The 14,418-nt window shown below is 37.7% G+C and overlaps 1 protein-coding gene across 1 annotated transcript; it reads right to left on the bottom strand.

Annotated features, from left to right (window-relative positions):
* Positions 1 to 1,111: 1,111 nt before the first annotated feature.
* On the bottom strand, positions 1,112 to 3,025 carry LOC306859425 (transcription factor HES-4-B-like). Its single transcript, XM_079400442.1, has 4 exons — positions 2,587 to 3,025; positions 2,328 to 2,423; positions 2,141 to 2,228; positions 1,112 to 2,029 (listed from the first exon to the last, which is right to left on the bottom strand). The coding sequence occupies exons 1-4, from the start codon at positions 2,692 to 2,694 to the stop codon at positions 1,446 to 1,448; spliced, it is 876 nt and encodes a 291-aa protein (XP_079256568.1). The 5' UTR covers positions 2,695 to 3,025; the 3' UTR covers positions 1,112 to 1,445.
* Between the last annotated feature and the right edge of the window lie 11,393 nt (positions 3,026 to 14,418).

Genomic DNA, 14,418 nt, shown 5'->3' on the forward strand with positions numbered 1-14,418 from the left:
AATCATAAAATAAAGCAGAAAAAAATATAGAATATTGAAATTACTTAGTGACGTGTTAATAAATAACTTTCCACGCCAATAGGTCTCAGCATTGGGTTTAACACGATGGAGTTGTTAAGTGGGAAACCCTGTGGCCGTTGGTCACCAGGGTGTGTAACCTAATCCGAAAACGAAGTGGGCCGCTGACTGCAAGTGGCAGACACACGGCCGACAGTCCGCGCGCAGTTCCGGAGCTCGCGCGCAAAGGGAAGATAAGTTTACATCCAGGGATAACATAAATTACTCGACTGGAGATAGCTACTCGCCTGGGAAAGGCCTGCATGTCAAGCTGCCTGTAAAAATAAATAATTTTTAAAAATGTACTTTTTAATTCTATTACATTTTAATTAGTAAAGAGGTTTGATGTTGAGGTAACTCCTCAGTTTAGTCAGAAAAGAGGCGCGATGCACCCCAAGCGCTATTCAGGTACAGCTATACAACTAAAGTGACTGGTAAACAAAAGGAAGAGAGGATTCTTCCATATTCTCTTTTCACTGAGGCAATCTGTTGATGACATTAACCCAAAGCGTATTTCCCAGACCAATGAATGGGGGTTTAGGACTTCTTAAAGATCCCGCTGCATACAGGATGAGACCCTTTTCAGATGTTTAATTACCTTTTTGCAAAAGAAAAGAAAAAAACCCTCTCATTGCCTTTGTCATTTCAACCTGTAAGGATGATCTCTTCCCGCCAGAAATAGAAGAGCAATAAGCAGTAGCCCACAAACCTTAATTGAGACTTTAAATTTAAAAAGTTGAACAGCTGTAAATGAAAAGCTTTATGCCTTTAAACACTCTTTGCTCTCTTGTCTGTTTAAATAAAATCGTAAAATCGTCAATTTTCATGTAAAGGCTTTAAATTGTCATTTGTAAGTCGCTTTGGATAAAAGCATCTGCTAAATGATTAAATAGACCTAGATGTAAAATGGTCACTTGTCAATCTAAATTGTAAATCAAGAATCATAAAGTAATATCAAAATTAAACAAATATTTGTCCCTTAGGCTATCCATTATAGGTGTTATAGATTTACATCAAGTAACGTTACTGATCTTAATTGAAAAAAGGGCTTGAACACGATAGATTTCGTTATTTTGATTTATTCAGCATCAAACATAAAACACTCATGAAAAAACAACAAGAAAGCTTTGGCATAATACAATCTTTTACAAACTTTGTACAAAACTAAATTCTTTTATTTAAAAAAAGTACTTTATAGGCTAAACATTAAGTGTTATGCTGTTGAATTAACAACAGCATATTCATCAACAACATCCAAATATTGGAATCAGCTAACAAACATATGCGCCTTGTCCAACAGAAGGTCAACAAAGTCCCTTAAAACGGAACTGAACGTATTTTCTTCATCGTGAAAAACTGTTTTAAAAGTTCGTATGGGATGAGCAAGTCTACCAAGGTCTCCACACCGGTTCATTGCTTTCTGCTCCGGCACTAACACCAACGGGACTGACGGCCTGTGAAACGCCCGCAAAGGAGGTCATTCCCTGCACAGGAGATGCCACCGTGGGAGCCGAGCTGGCCTGGACGGGACTGGCGTTGACAGTCACTGGGACACTTGCGTTTGCGTACAAGGGAATGACCGGGGTTGTAGCAGAAGCGAAAGCTGGGTTGGGGATAAGAAAAGCAAACTGTCCATCGGTGGCTGGCACCAGCTGGAATCCTCCAAAGACTTTGGGTGAGACCGCTTCTGATGGACTGAGTTTGGGGCCCATTGAGGCGCTGTTGATGGGCAATGTTGAAGGAAGCTGCACGTGAAGAGGCTGAGCCAGATGCGCCTGTTGAGCTGGGGCAGGCTGAGGGTAGTTCATGGCCAGCAACTGTCCCAAACAACCGGACAAGTGGTTGAGAAGTCGCGACCTAACCTCCGTATTCAGTCCCTCGCACGTAGAGAGAAACCGAGTCACCTCGTTCATGCACTCGTTGAATCCCGCGCGATACTTGCTGAGGACGTTTGTGTCAGCTGACAGGGCTGCTGCAAAGCAAAGGTAACGTTCATTAATGCTGTGTATTTAGGAAATTAAATAACCTGTTTAAATCATATGTCTAAAGTTACGCATTTTAATAAATCTGACTTATAACTTACCAGTCATCTGAACACGCTGCAAATTGCGCAGGTGTTTGACAGTCATCTCAAGAATATCAGCTTTCTCCAGTTTAGAGTGTCTGGAGCTCTGTAAATGAGAAGCACCGATTAATAATTTTGTTTTAAAAATGAAGATTATTAGATTATCGACACATAAAAAATAGACAGATTCGTAGCTACAACTTACGTCTTTTTTAAGAGCATCAAGAATCAGGGTCTTCAGCTGTCCGAGGCTCTCGTTTATTCTCGCTCTGCGGCGTTTCTCCATGATTGGCTTTGAAGACTGCAGATGAAATGCAAAGATAATTAATTTCTATAATAAAGACGCTACTTTCAAAACAACAACAACAACAACAACAACAAAAGTTGGAAATGACAACTGACATTCATCTAAAACGAAACACAAACGCAAAAAGTGTCAAAACACTTAACGATATTTAGCCTACCTTTCTGTGCTCGCTGGCATTCTTTGGTTTGTCCGGAGTATGAGATCCACTGGCAGGGGCACCAGCAATAGGTGATGCGGTCTGCTTCTCCATATTATCGGCTGGCATGATCAAAACCAAAGCTGGGTCCGGTATAAGCCAAGAAAAGTGTTTATATTCCGTGTGTGGATTTTTAAAAAACACCGAGACGGGCTGTTAGGATTAGATGCGGAGCGTAGCCAAGATCTCGGGATGGTCACGAGAGAGAGTGTGAGTCCCTCTTATCAGCTATATGACTTATAGTCGACAGGCTGTCATATGAGGACAAGAGCGTGTGTGGCGTAGCGCTTCAGAGAGCAAGTCGAATCTCCCACTGCCACACGCCGGCGGTATTTATAGATAGATCGCATGCTCCCAGTTCGTGTGAAACCCTCTCTGCATTCTTTCCCACACTCGCTTCAGCCAATAGGCGCGCGGACTCACCCATTGGGCGCGGGCAGACTGCTGATTGGACAACACCCCCACGGGCTGTCAGTCACGCGCTGCTCAATCAGCCCTGGAGGGACAAACAACAAAGAGGCGAGTGCAGTCGGCCTGGCTGTGAAGTGATAAGGGGAATTGGGGAAATACTCTTGCTGTTTGCCACCAACGTTTTTTCACAGCCGAATCACGTATTTCTGCATTCATGCACTGCGCGACCAGCATTCCTGTACACTTGATGTTGGAATGGTTCAGCTGACAAATAATGTCATTTTATCAACATTGCAAAAACTAGCATTTTATACTGTTTTCCTCGAATTACTATCATTTCACTAGCATTAACAGTAGGCTATTACATGCATATTATCTTGCGAACTATCAGTAAGATATTTAATTGCTCTGGATTTTTTTTTTGAAAGTTGCATTGGACATACTTGCACACTGACTCTTGCAATCTTGCACTTTTTACAGCCTATTATTCAAGGACTTGGCTATATGCAAGATTCTTCGTCTTGAAATATTTAACTCTTATTAATTTTCTGTATATTTTTATGTTTTGTTCTCTATAAAACGCATTAGACAAAACATTCCATCGACTTTGTAGCACCGTGTGGCATTGCGTATATGACAAATAAACGTTGACAGTGTCAGCATTCTATATGTATTTGTTTAACTGCGCGTGAGAATACGTTCATATTATATAGGAAATATGAGGATCCAGTCCTTTTAGAAAGAAAATAAAAGCGAAAAAACTTTGACGATCTAGTTGCGCTTCAAAGAAGAAAACAGCTGTACAGGCACGCGAGGCGGTTCGAAGGAGCACGCAGGAAACCAATGGGAAGCTGGCCGCTTTATGCAAATTAGGCGGAGTCTCGTCTTATTGGCTGGGTGAACATCTTACGCGTCAATCATTCCAGCAGTGCAGGAGGCAGAGAGCGCGCGGGGGAGGTGTTGCTACATCTGTCCGCGTGCCAGCAAGTCTGCGCGCCCGCTCACTGCACCGCTGCGTCCCCTGAGCACGTGCCGCTGTTAAACTCACAGGCAGCGGGGTTTAGACAGCAAGTTTCGCAGCTGCTTTTTATTACTGCTGAATTATGAACTCGTGTTTTTTCTTGGCCGGGCTGTTTGTTGGTGCATTGCAAGAGGATTGTGAAAATGCAAGAAAGTTTTTAGAATTGCATCTATAAACAAATGTTTGCACCAAATACATCCCTCAACTATAAGTCTGCATATTTAAGTAAATTACTTTTCTGGAGTTCTTCATATGCTACTCTTATTAAAATGGATACGACAGATAAAAGGAATTGGCCCACATTGTAACCACTTTAAACACAAAATCTAAATTATTTAGTGCAATTATCTGTTGAAAATATAATTTAGCAAGAGCAATGAAGATCTAAGAGGGATTTTTCCGATGCGATGCTGAGTGGGAGAACTAATTTATAGGTTTCGCGCGCCATCTATCGTCTATCTATAAAGTTTTACTAGAACTTTAAACAGTCGAGTGCGAAATCATATCTGACCACGAGGCGGAGCACAGAGGTAATACAGTCTATACCTCAATTCAAATGACTAAAAATTACATCAAATGATTTGCAAGTAACAGACAACTGTGTTTTTGAAATCTCATATTATTTACTTTGGAGAGTCGATATATTGAGAAAGAGGAAATGCTTCATATAGTAAATACAACATTGCCAGATTTGCATCCCAAAACTTTATTTGTAAAACAGCAATTTTGCAATATTGCAGTGAGAGTTAATAACACAGATTAATAATAATAATAACATCACCACTTATATATAAATTTCTTCAATTACACCAATTTAAATGAACGTGAAACGGGACTGCCAGTGTAACCAGTGCTACAAAAACTCATCTAGTTTAAGTCTGTCTTATGTATCTAATAAGGTAGAGAAATCCCATAGCAATGAGAATTTATTAAGTCTTGTTTGGCTGCTTGTTGACCATTGTTTAGGGACTCTTGTCATTTGTTGCCAAGACTAGCTGGGACATGCTTGAAGCCTGTTTGCCCAGGATCCTGAGGTCTCAGGGGCCAGCTGTGCACTCACCCCTTCACATTTGTCCTATTTGCTTTGGGATTGAGGTATATTATGTAGCCCTTAATCCTGCTTTCTGTATGTGTTATACCTCCATAATAGAGCTTCAGAGAATTATTTAGATGGCCAGGACACAAATTTTATAGACTCTTTGTCCAAACATTTCTTTGACCTATAGATGTTAAAATATATACACTACCAGTCAAAAGTTTTTAACAGTAAGATTTTTAAAGTTTTTTTAAAGAAGTCTCTTCTGCTCACCAAGCCTGCATTTATTTGAGCAAATCAGTAAAAGTTTGAAATATTTTTGCTATTAAAATAACTGTTTTCTATTTGAATATACTTTAAAATGTAATTTATTCCTGTGATTTCAAAGCTGAATTTTTAGCAGCATACTCCAGTCACATGATCCTTCAGAAATCATTGTAATATTCTGATTTGCTGCTCAAAAACCATTTATTATTATGTTGAAAACAGCTGAGTATAATTTTTGCCAGGCTTCTTTTATGAAAAGAAAATTCAGTACAGCAGCATTTATCTGAAATAGAAATCTTTTGAAACATTATAAATGCTTTTATCATCACTTTTGATCAATTTAGAGCATCCTTGCTAAATAAAAGTGTTCATTTTTATAATTTCTTTTTTTTCCATTATTTTTCTTTCTTTTTTTTTTTTTTTTGGAGTCATTATACTGACTCCAAGCTTTTGAATGGTTTATGTATTTCAGATAAATGCTGATATTTGGATCTTTATATTCATCAAAGAATCCTGAAAAAAATGTAGCCTATTCAACTGTTTTAAATATTGATGATGATGATGATAACAATAATAAATGTTTCTTGAACAGGAGGATCATGTGACACTGAGTAATGATGCTGAAATTTTAGCTTTGATCACAGGAATAAATTGATTACATTTTAAAATATATGCAAATAGAAAGCAGTTATTTTAAATAGTAAAAATATTTCACAATATTACTGCTTTTGCTGTATTTAGGATCAAAGCAAGCTTGGCAAGCTTGAGCAGAAGAATTACTGTTCTAAAACTTTTGACTAGTGTACGTATGTATGTATGTAATGTGTGTATATATGCACTAAAATAAAAAAGTAATATTAAAAATACAGTTCTTGGAATTCAGATCACTGGATTAAATCCAAAATAACAAGGAGTCCAGCATATGATTATGGGACGTGTTTTGACTTTTAGTCTGAAACTTTAGTCTGAAAAGGAAAGCGAGATAAAAAAATATCAAGGAATTGTGTGTTTTGCAATTAGACTTAACACTGACCAGCACACTGTTGTCCAAGATCAGAGCGTGCACAGTTTCATTGCACTGAAGAAAAGTTCATTTGTTGTTGGGTAATGGGTCTCGGTCCCTATCCAAATCTGTTCACAGAATTCTGAAAACACAGTCAATTATGTCTGCATTAGCCGCTGTTGTTGGGCCAATCCCTTTACACGCTCTTTGATCACACTGCCCCTTGGCTTGAGTCTGGTCTTGAGTTTTGCAAAAAGTCCTAAAAAACAGACTGTAGACTTTATACATTTTTATGCAAAGAATTGAATGATAGCCCCTGAATATTGTCATGCATGTTATGATGAAAACAGTGTATTAGATTGTAAAGTCACGTGGTTGGCATCTGGCGTAAAGCATAAAACAAATAAGCATTTGACTTGAGTATTTTTTAATGTCCTTTTTAAAACTTTTTACTTCAATTTAGTATTTTGACTTTTTAAAAACTTCTGTTATGAGCCACACAATATCTAAGAAGTCAAACTGACCTCATTTTTTCCATGATGAGTTCTTTCATAATCTGAGATGCTGAAAAGTAAAGATGAGAATAACTGGAGACCTGTCTTTGGTCAGTTTATATATATATATATATATATATATATATATTGACCTCAAAATCTACCTGCATGAATCATGAATCAAGAAAAGAAAAAAGAAAAAGAAATAAAAACAGAAATACAGAAGCATTTAAAATCGGGCTTACAATACGTTTTATTGATGAAACATCCTGAAACAAAACTTCAAGTTCCTTGGCTTCTTATTTTATTTCTGTAAGTTATTGTTCTGGTAGAACTTTGTATCTCTCTTGGTAGCATTTAAATGTATGTCACGTAATAAAAAAAAAAAAAAACATACAGGGCTTGTGGTAAACAATAATAGATCCTGTTTTCAGCACTGAGCACCTCTCAACTTTGTGTTTATACAGAATAAGATTCTGTTCATTTATTATTTGGTGCTATAGGTTTCAGAACGTATTCTGGGGTACTTTAGTTGACCATATCCACAATAAGAGAAAATATTGGCAAAAGTTCTAAAGAGTTAGTCTTGGCAGGGAAGATATCTTAAACACACTGTTGCTAAGGATTTCTATAAACCAAACATTGTTGTATTAAAATGCTCTAATACATCTATGTGTCGGATAATGTGGTCCGGAGTCTTTCATCTTTATTACTGGCCCTGTGGGGTGTTTTGAGGTTGAATCCCACATTAATTAATTAAAATATTGATATTTCTTCCAGCATGTTTGAGGGTGGCTGTATTTAGTCCTCAGGGCTTCAAAATAAAGTTTTAGCAGTGGTGTGATATAAAGTGTAAAAGTTTTGGGACATTTTACAATTTCGTTGTTCTTATACCTGCAAAAACCTTGGATTAATTCAGTTTGCTTCGCCTTTCAAATGGGTCGTTGTCATTTTACCATCTGAGGACCAGCATGTCTTTTACAATGTGTGGTATTCACTGAGACTCTTTGGTGCTCTTAGCACAAGCGAGAGCATCCCCCATCCCTTAGCTTTTCTGACCAATTCATGCCTTTCTTCTCTTTTTTAAGAGGCCGTTGATGAGGTTAGCCTAATCAGATTAAGTCAACTCACATCGGTCGGTTTAGTTTGTTTTCCCTCAGAGAGCCTGCTGATATCTCCAAATACTATTTCTTTGAGCACTTTTCATCGTGGCTTCCCCCCAAAAATCTTTTGAGAGTGAGTTCCAATAGACTCTTTCATAAACTTCAGTTCCAGACTGATATGGGTTACTTGGAATGGGTCACTTCACTGCAATGCCGGGACCAAATGCATAAAAGCTGTGCAATGACACTTTTGATCATTCTTGCTGATGTCAATGTAAAAGGGTGGACCGACACAGATTGTGGAAACACAAAACGGCAAATTGAATTCTGAGAATCGCTGGAACCTCTAATTTAATTCCTAAATAAATGTTTGGAGGAGCTTACAGGGACTACAATACTAATGCAATCTTCTTTCATTTTAAAACAATGATATGGCATCAGTGCCTTTATGGTTGCTTGTAGCTCACTTCAGCTACAATCAAGACGCTAATGTTCTATTAAACAGCGAGATGTTGATTATAAGCTCGTTTAGGTTGATTAGAATTCTAAAGTTGCTATAGAATTGCTGGCAGAAGAAACCAAGACAAAATAAATGCTTTAAAAATTCTTGTAGATAAACATGGTTGGTGGATAACATTTCTGAGGTTTCCAAAATTCTAATATTTAAGTTTTTAATATTCTGTTCAAAACTTTGGGGTCAGTAAGACTTTTTTTTTTTTTAAATACTTTTTTTCAGAAAAGATGCATTAAGTAGATCAAGAGAAATATTAAATACGTTAAATACATTGTTACAAAAAAAACCCTCAATTTAACATTCAATTTAATAAATTTCATTTGATTCTATTTAATAACTGAATGCTGTTCTTTTTGACTTTCTATTCATTAATAAATCCAGAAAAAAAGTATTACTGTTTCCACAAAACTATGAAGCAGCACAACTGCTTTCAGCATTGATAAATAATGATAATACATATTTCTTGAGCAGCAAATCAGTTTATTAGTATGATTTCTGAAGGATTATATGACACTAAAGACTGGAGTAATGGCTGCTGAAAAATGAACTTTGCTTTCACAGGAATAAATGACATTTTAAACGTAATAATACAAAAGTACTAAACAGTTATTTGAAATAGTAATAATATTTCACAATATTTCTGTTTACTGTATTCTTAATCAAATAATTAGTAGCCCTTCTGAGTACAAGAGACACGTGCACACACACACACACATACAGAATGCAGAATATTCTCTCACATTATTTTAGGATATTTGCAATGAGCACACGCTACTACACTTATAAAGGAATTTAGGAGCATGAAAGCCTAGGTGAGCCCTCTTGGTTCTGTTCCTTCTGTTAAGAACTAATCTGAGATAAATACTGGTGTTACCCGGCACACCCATAGTACATAATTATTAACTTTAACCAGACTGTCATTTTGGTTCCATTAAACAAGCTCAAGAACAGTGTCTTTTGGAGAAGCTTATAATTACATCTCATTTTAAGTTGATCTGGATGCAACTCACACCCCTAACAGTCCTGCTGTCTCCCACCGCTGCATCCATTCAATCATACAGTATGAAAGGTAGGCAGATATCCAGTTAAGAACAGATCTTACACCTGTAAGTTCTCTGATGTCCTCATCAGCAGCTCAACATCATTTGACTCCCTGCATTAATAACAGGCTTTAGAGACAATGAGTAAAGAAGAGCCCTTTTCATAAGGTTTTAAGAAGACTCCCTTCACATAAGGAGGCATGCTGCTTAAACAGGGACAACAGGAACATGGCAAGCTCGCGTAGATCTTGGGACCTGCCGCCTTAATTACATTATGAGGAATCGGCTGTGATTTGGGTCCCGCACACTAAGCTGTGATACACTTGTACACTTCTTTCACATCTCAGCTTTAAACTGCAAATTTGTGCTGACAGATAAGGCCTTCCTCACTGCTGAGGGACATGCCACTGCTGTACGGACCCTCCCCATCCCATCTGCAAATTCCTGGAAGACTTGGAGTGACGCAGATAAAACAATACATCAAAGAGGATGGAAAAACACATGCAAGATCTAAATATGTCCAAGGCAGGTGTGCAGTGTTGTGCATGGTGCTTCTGCTTACATTATCTCACGAGGGAGATGTGAAGTCTACCGACGGAAAAAAAGTAACAAGATAATGGATGCAAGACAGCAAAAGAGTAGTATTTAAAGTTTTAGGTAAGCTTAGTTTATTAGCTTTGGTTCTGTGTAAATTGAAAGCTGCAGAGCCACTTTTCAAAGGTCTAGCTGAAAGTTTTCTATATATATTATTTTTCCCAACACTAAAAAAAGTTACCTTTAACTGAGAAATATGGACATATAATATCAGCACTGAATTATTTTATCTGATTAAATAAAATAAAACATTAATTTGATTTAAACTGACAAAAAATACAAATCTTTAGTTTTTTTCTCTATGCTATTTAAATAAAAATGATATATATACAGTACATATTGTTTCTTTTGGAAAATAAAAATGGCTCTTTAAAATATTTTTGTGCAATCAGATAAATATACTGAATATTGTATGGTTATTTTATAGAAATTGTAAATAAAGCCATCAAGCACAAGTAATGTAACATATGTAAGCGAATAAGCAAGATTGTGTTGAATCCATTCTGCTTCTACACAAAACAACAAGCAAGACAAATCATTGAAACGCTTTGGTTAATGCATTTGGAAGAGTTAAAAGCTTAAAATGGACCAGAAAAAATAGCATTTGTCACTGCTTTAACATTTTGTATGCTATCATCAATCCTCTGATTTTACCGAAATCTTGCATTGTGAACGTAACAAATAGAATTATTTAAATTCATCTGGTTTTCTCTTGTGCTAAAGCACACACATTTCTCAGAAGGATTCGCCGCAAACTTTGGACACGGACAATGCACAGAATGCACAAAACCAATATTGTTCAAAGGGCCCGTTTCCAGGTTTTGGTCATTGATAACCATGCTAAAAGTGCCATTGATCTATTTGTTCCATTCGGTTGGTTGGAGAAAATGGCCTGCATTCTGGTTCTTGAGTGCATAAAACGACTCTCTTTGTCAGGAAGCAAAATCGATGCAAATTAATCTTTTATCTATTTCCCTGTGAATAATTAAACGTCTTTCTACTTTTGTCCGTGCCTACTTGCCAAAACAAAATCAAAAAGGTATAGAATGTGGGCATTTATTAGCTGGCTGGAGGAGTGAGTTGACCCTTCTCTCCAGTCACAAAGAAGCTTTTATGGAGGCAGCACATTGTATGGAGTGAGTTTATTCCCTTTTGACTGACCAGCACTGCGGGACACCCACCACGTGTTATCGGTGCCTCAGCCAAACCGGGACTATTTACCCCCATGAAAGGCAGGCTAAACAAACCACGAAATCCATGGCCATGACCCATTCTCCTCTGGTGCTCTCTAGACAAGATAGCAGAAAACACTGAACTTAGGAAGCCATTACTGAAGGACTAAGCATTTATATTCTTCGTTGACAGTACCTGAGTTTGGAAGTGGGGTCTTACAGAGCCTTTCATCTTATTTTGGGCCAAACAGTGGTGGAGGAGATGGGCTGTTTCTCTCAAAACACCATGAACTCATAGGATAAAATAAACTCCTGTAAGATCAGAGCAACAAAGGCTCGGCTGGATAGAAGAGACAAACACTCCCATTAGTCGTTCCTCTCTCCTTTTGAGGGGCTTCAGCGCAGAGATCACTGCTGTAGTGTTTACACTGGGAATACTGTGGGACTGCAAAGCCTGAGGGGTGGGGGTGATGACGAGAAGACAATTCAACACTGTTTCCGTAAACACATCAACAATCAGCATTGGAGAACTGATAGATGGCACATGTGCAAAATAAGCCTTTTTGCTGACAAATCGTCACTCCATCCCCCTCCACGTGGCCTTACAGTCTGCATCCCAAATCTAAATGGACTTTCTGTCACCTACATAGACTCTCCCCCAGCTCAGGCCCCCTGCGACCCCTGCGATGGCTGACCCCGCACCCCTCGGCCTCTGGCCCCTCCTGCCCAGGGAGGCTGCAGTCGAGCTGGGGCCTTGGCTCATTAGTGTGCCCACCTGGAGGCCAGCGGGCAGCCTACGGGGTTCAGGCCCTTGATCTGTGGGCTATGAGCAACATTGTGACACAAGGTCCAATTGGAGCCAACAGACCAACCAAGACAATAACACAACAGCATGGATGCCTCCACAGCGCAGCTACAGCCAATTACTTTAATGATCCCTGTGACGCTTTTTCCTCACATTCTTCCCTGTTCTGAGAGCAGTTTTTGTAGTTTCAGCTTTTGTATTTTGTTTCCAGTCAAAGCCTCCCACATCATGCCAAACTCCATAACCTGCCAGCTGACTATTGTTGTTTTGATGAAGATGATGGGTAGTACTGTTATCAGGGTCTCTGGTATTTAGTATTATGGGAATTTTGTGAAAAAGGTTGAAAAATAAAGAATTAAAGTTAACGTTAGCGTTATTTAGTGCACTTACATGAGGAAGATATATTTGTGTAGGCCAAAAGTTAGCATTTTAGCACTACCGGTTCAATCATCCTTAAGTCAATGGGGGTTTTTAAATGGGTTTTTGGTTAAATGCCTGAAAGAAGCTCTAAGGCTAACACATTTTATTCATCAACATAAAAAAAATCTGGATTCCTGTAAGGAAATAATACTGAATAATACTGCCTTTTATGTGCTATCAAAATTTCCTACTTCCAATTTCAGAAGTCCTGATTACAAGCTTATCACATTCAAGTGCTTTTCTGTTGGACTGAATAAGAATAGTGGAGGACGCCAGGTTTCCTGGGAAAATCTCATTGAAGCCAAAATCTTAGATATTCAAGATATTTAAAGGAGTCATATGACGTTGCTAAAAAGAACATTATTTTGTGTATTTGGTGTAATGCAATCTGTTTATGTGGTTTAAGGTTAAAAACACATTATTTTCCACATACTGTACATTATTGTTGCTCCTCTATGCTCCGCCTTTCTGAAACATGTGGATTGTTACAAAGCTCATCGTTCTGAGAAGCGAGACGTGCTCTGATTGGCTAGCTATCCAGTGCCTTGTGATTGGCTGAATATCTCAAGCATGAGACGGAAATGGTACGCCCCTTACCGTATTGTCATGCCGTGTCCCGGGGCGATGACACAAAAACAATAAAACCCTTTATAAACGAGGCATTTGTTGCATCCAGTGGGGACATAATTACTGATTATAATGACTTATACTGTCTTTTTACACATCGCTTTGCATCGAGCCGTGTAAACATTACCATGTCTGCATTTGTGATCGGAGAAACGGCAAACAACAAGCGCTACTCTACACTGCTCAAAACATCACGTTTGAATCGTCAGTAGCAAATTCAAATGATGTCATTGTCCAGCTCAGTTCAGTTTAAATAGTATCTGTGCAATCAAGTACAGTACAAGTAATCAAATACAGGCTGTGAGTCAGAAGCGCCAGACTATCCTTGCAAAGTTGGAATAAAGTGAATAAAAGTATAAGTCAGTCAATAAAATGAACGTGTGTCATTGCATTTATAAGAGATTCTTGCTAACTATTTTAACTATTTTTTTTCAGGGAAGTGTTTTTTCTTTCTTTTAAATAAAGAGTTGTTTAATGGTGGCGCTGAAGTCATGTGGTGTTGTTTGTTTATAGCCAACTTTTAGATTTTTCCTTCTGCTATTCCTATTGAGGCTTAAGATTGTTGTGAGCATAACTTTTGTTGGTCACAGAGTTTAATTTCTACAATAATCCAAAAGCGAATGGAAAAATACTATTGGGTTTCTGTGGAGAGAACCAGGGTGATGCTAACTTCTGGGTTGGCCATCAAAAATACGTAATCACTGCAGCACTCTACTGAAGGATAGTTTTGATACTAACAGCAATTTTAAAAAATATTGTAGATTTCTATTTATCAAATTGAAACGTTTGAGGCAAAAATCTACAAATACCATAAAACAAATCAAAACTCATTCAAAGAATTCATAAACATCTTTGTTTACTAATGCTGTTACCATTTTTATCATCTACAAAATAGCAGAGTAGAGGACTCAAGAAAACATTTTATGGTTATTTTGATCGTCTCCTTTAGTAACTTTCCAAATGCATGTAAAATTTCTAGGAAATCCAAACTTAGTGTAGAGTGGGGGAAAACGCCCCCCTTAAGGATTGTCTTTTTTTTCAATGAAGCAAAAATGAAATGTGTTCAGAAAAGTTATCATTGTTTTAGTGACAATGACAAGTATGAAAAATGTCCAGAATTTTCATGCTATTAGATTTTTTACAAAAATTAAATTTGTGGTGCCGATGCTAAATTGAGGTAATTTTTAAATATGAAGTCCAAATATTTGTATTGAACCAACTAGTTATAATTAATTTGATAGAAAAACAAAGGATTCGATGTTCAGAACAGAATAAATACAGTAATT

This window comes from Barbus barbus, assembly GCF_936440315.1.
Source record: "Barbus barbus genome assembly, chromosome: 40".
Classification (NCBI taxonomy): Eukaryota; Metazoa; Chordata; class Actinopteri; order Cypriniformes; family Cyprinidae; genus Barbus; species Barbus barbus.

Excerpts from the sequence above, each read along its gene's own strand:
- LOC306859425 (XM_079400442.1), bottom strand. The coding sequence starts at position 2,694 with ATGCCAGCCGATAATATGGAGAAGCAGACCGCATCACCTATTGCTGGT. Across the intron at positions 2,229-2,327 it reads TTGATGCTCTTAAAAAAGAC|AGCTCCAGACACTCTAAACT; the intron begins GTAAGTTGTAGC and ends TCTCATTTACAG. Across the intron at positions 2,030-2,140 it reads GCAGCGTGTTCAGATGACTG|CAGCCCTGTCAGCTGACACA; the intron begins GTAAGTTATAAG and ends TTTGCTTTGCAG.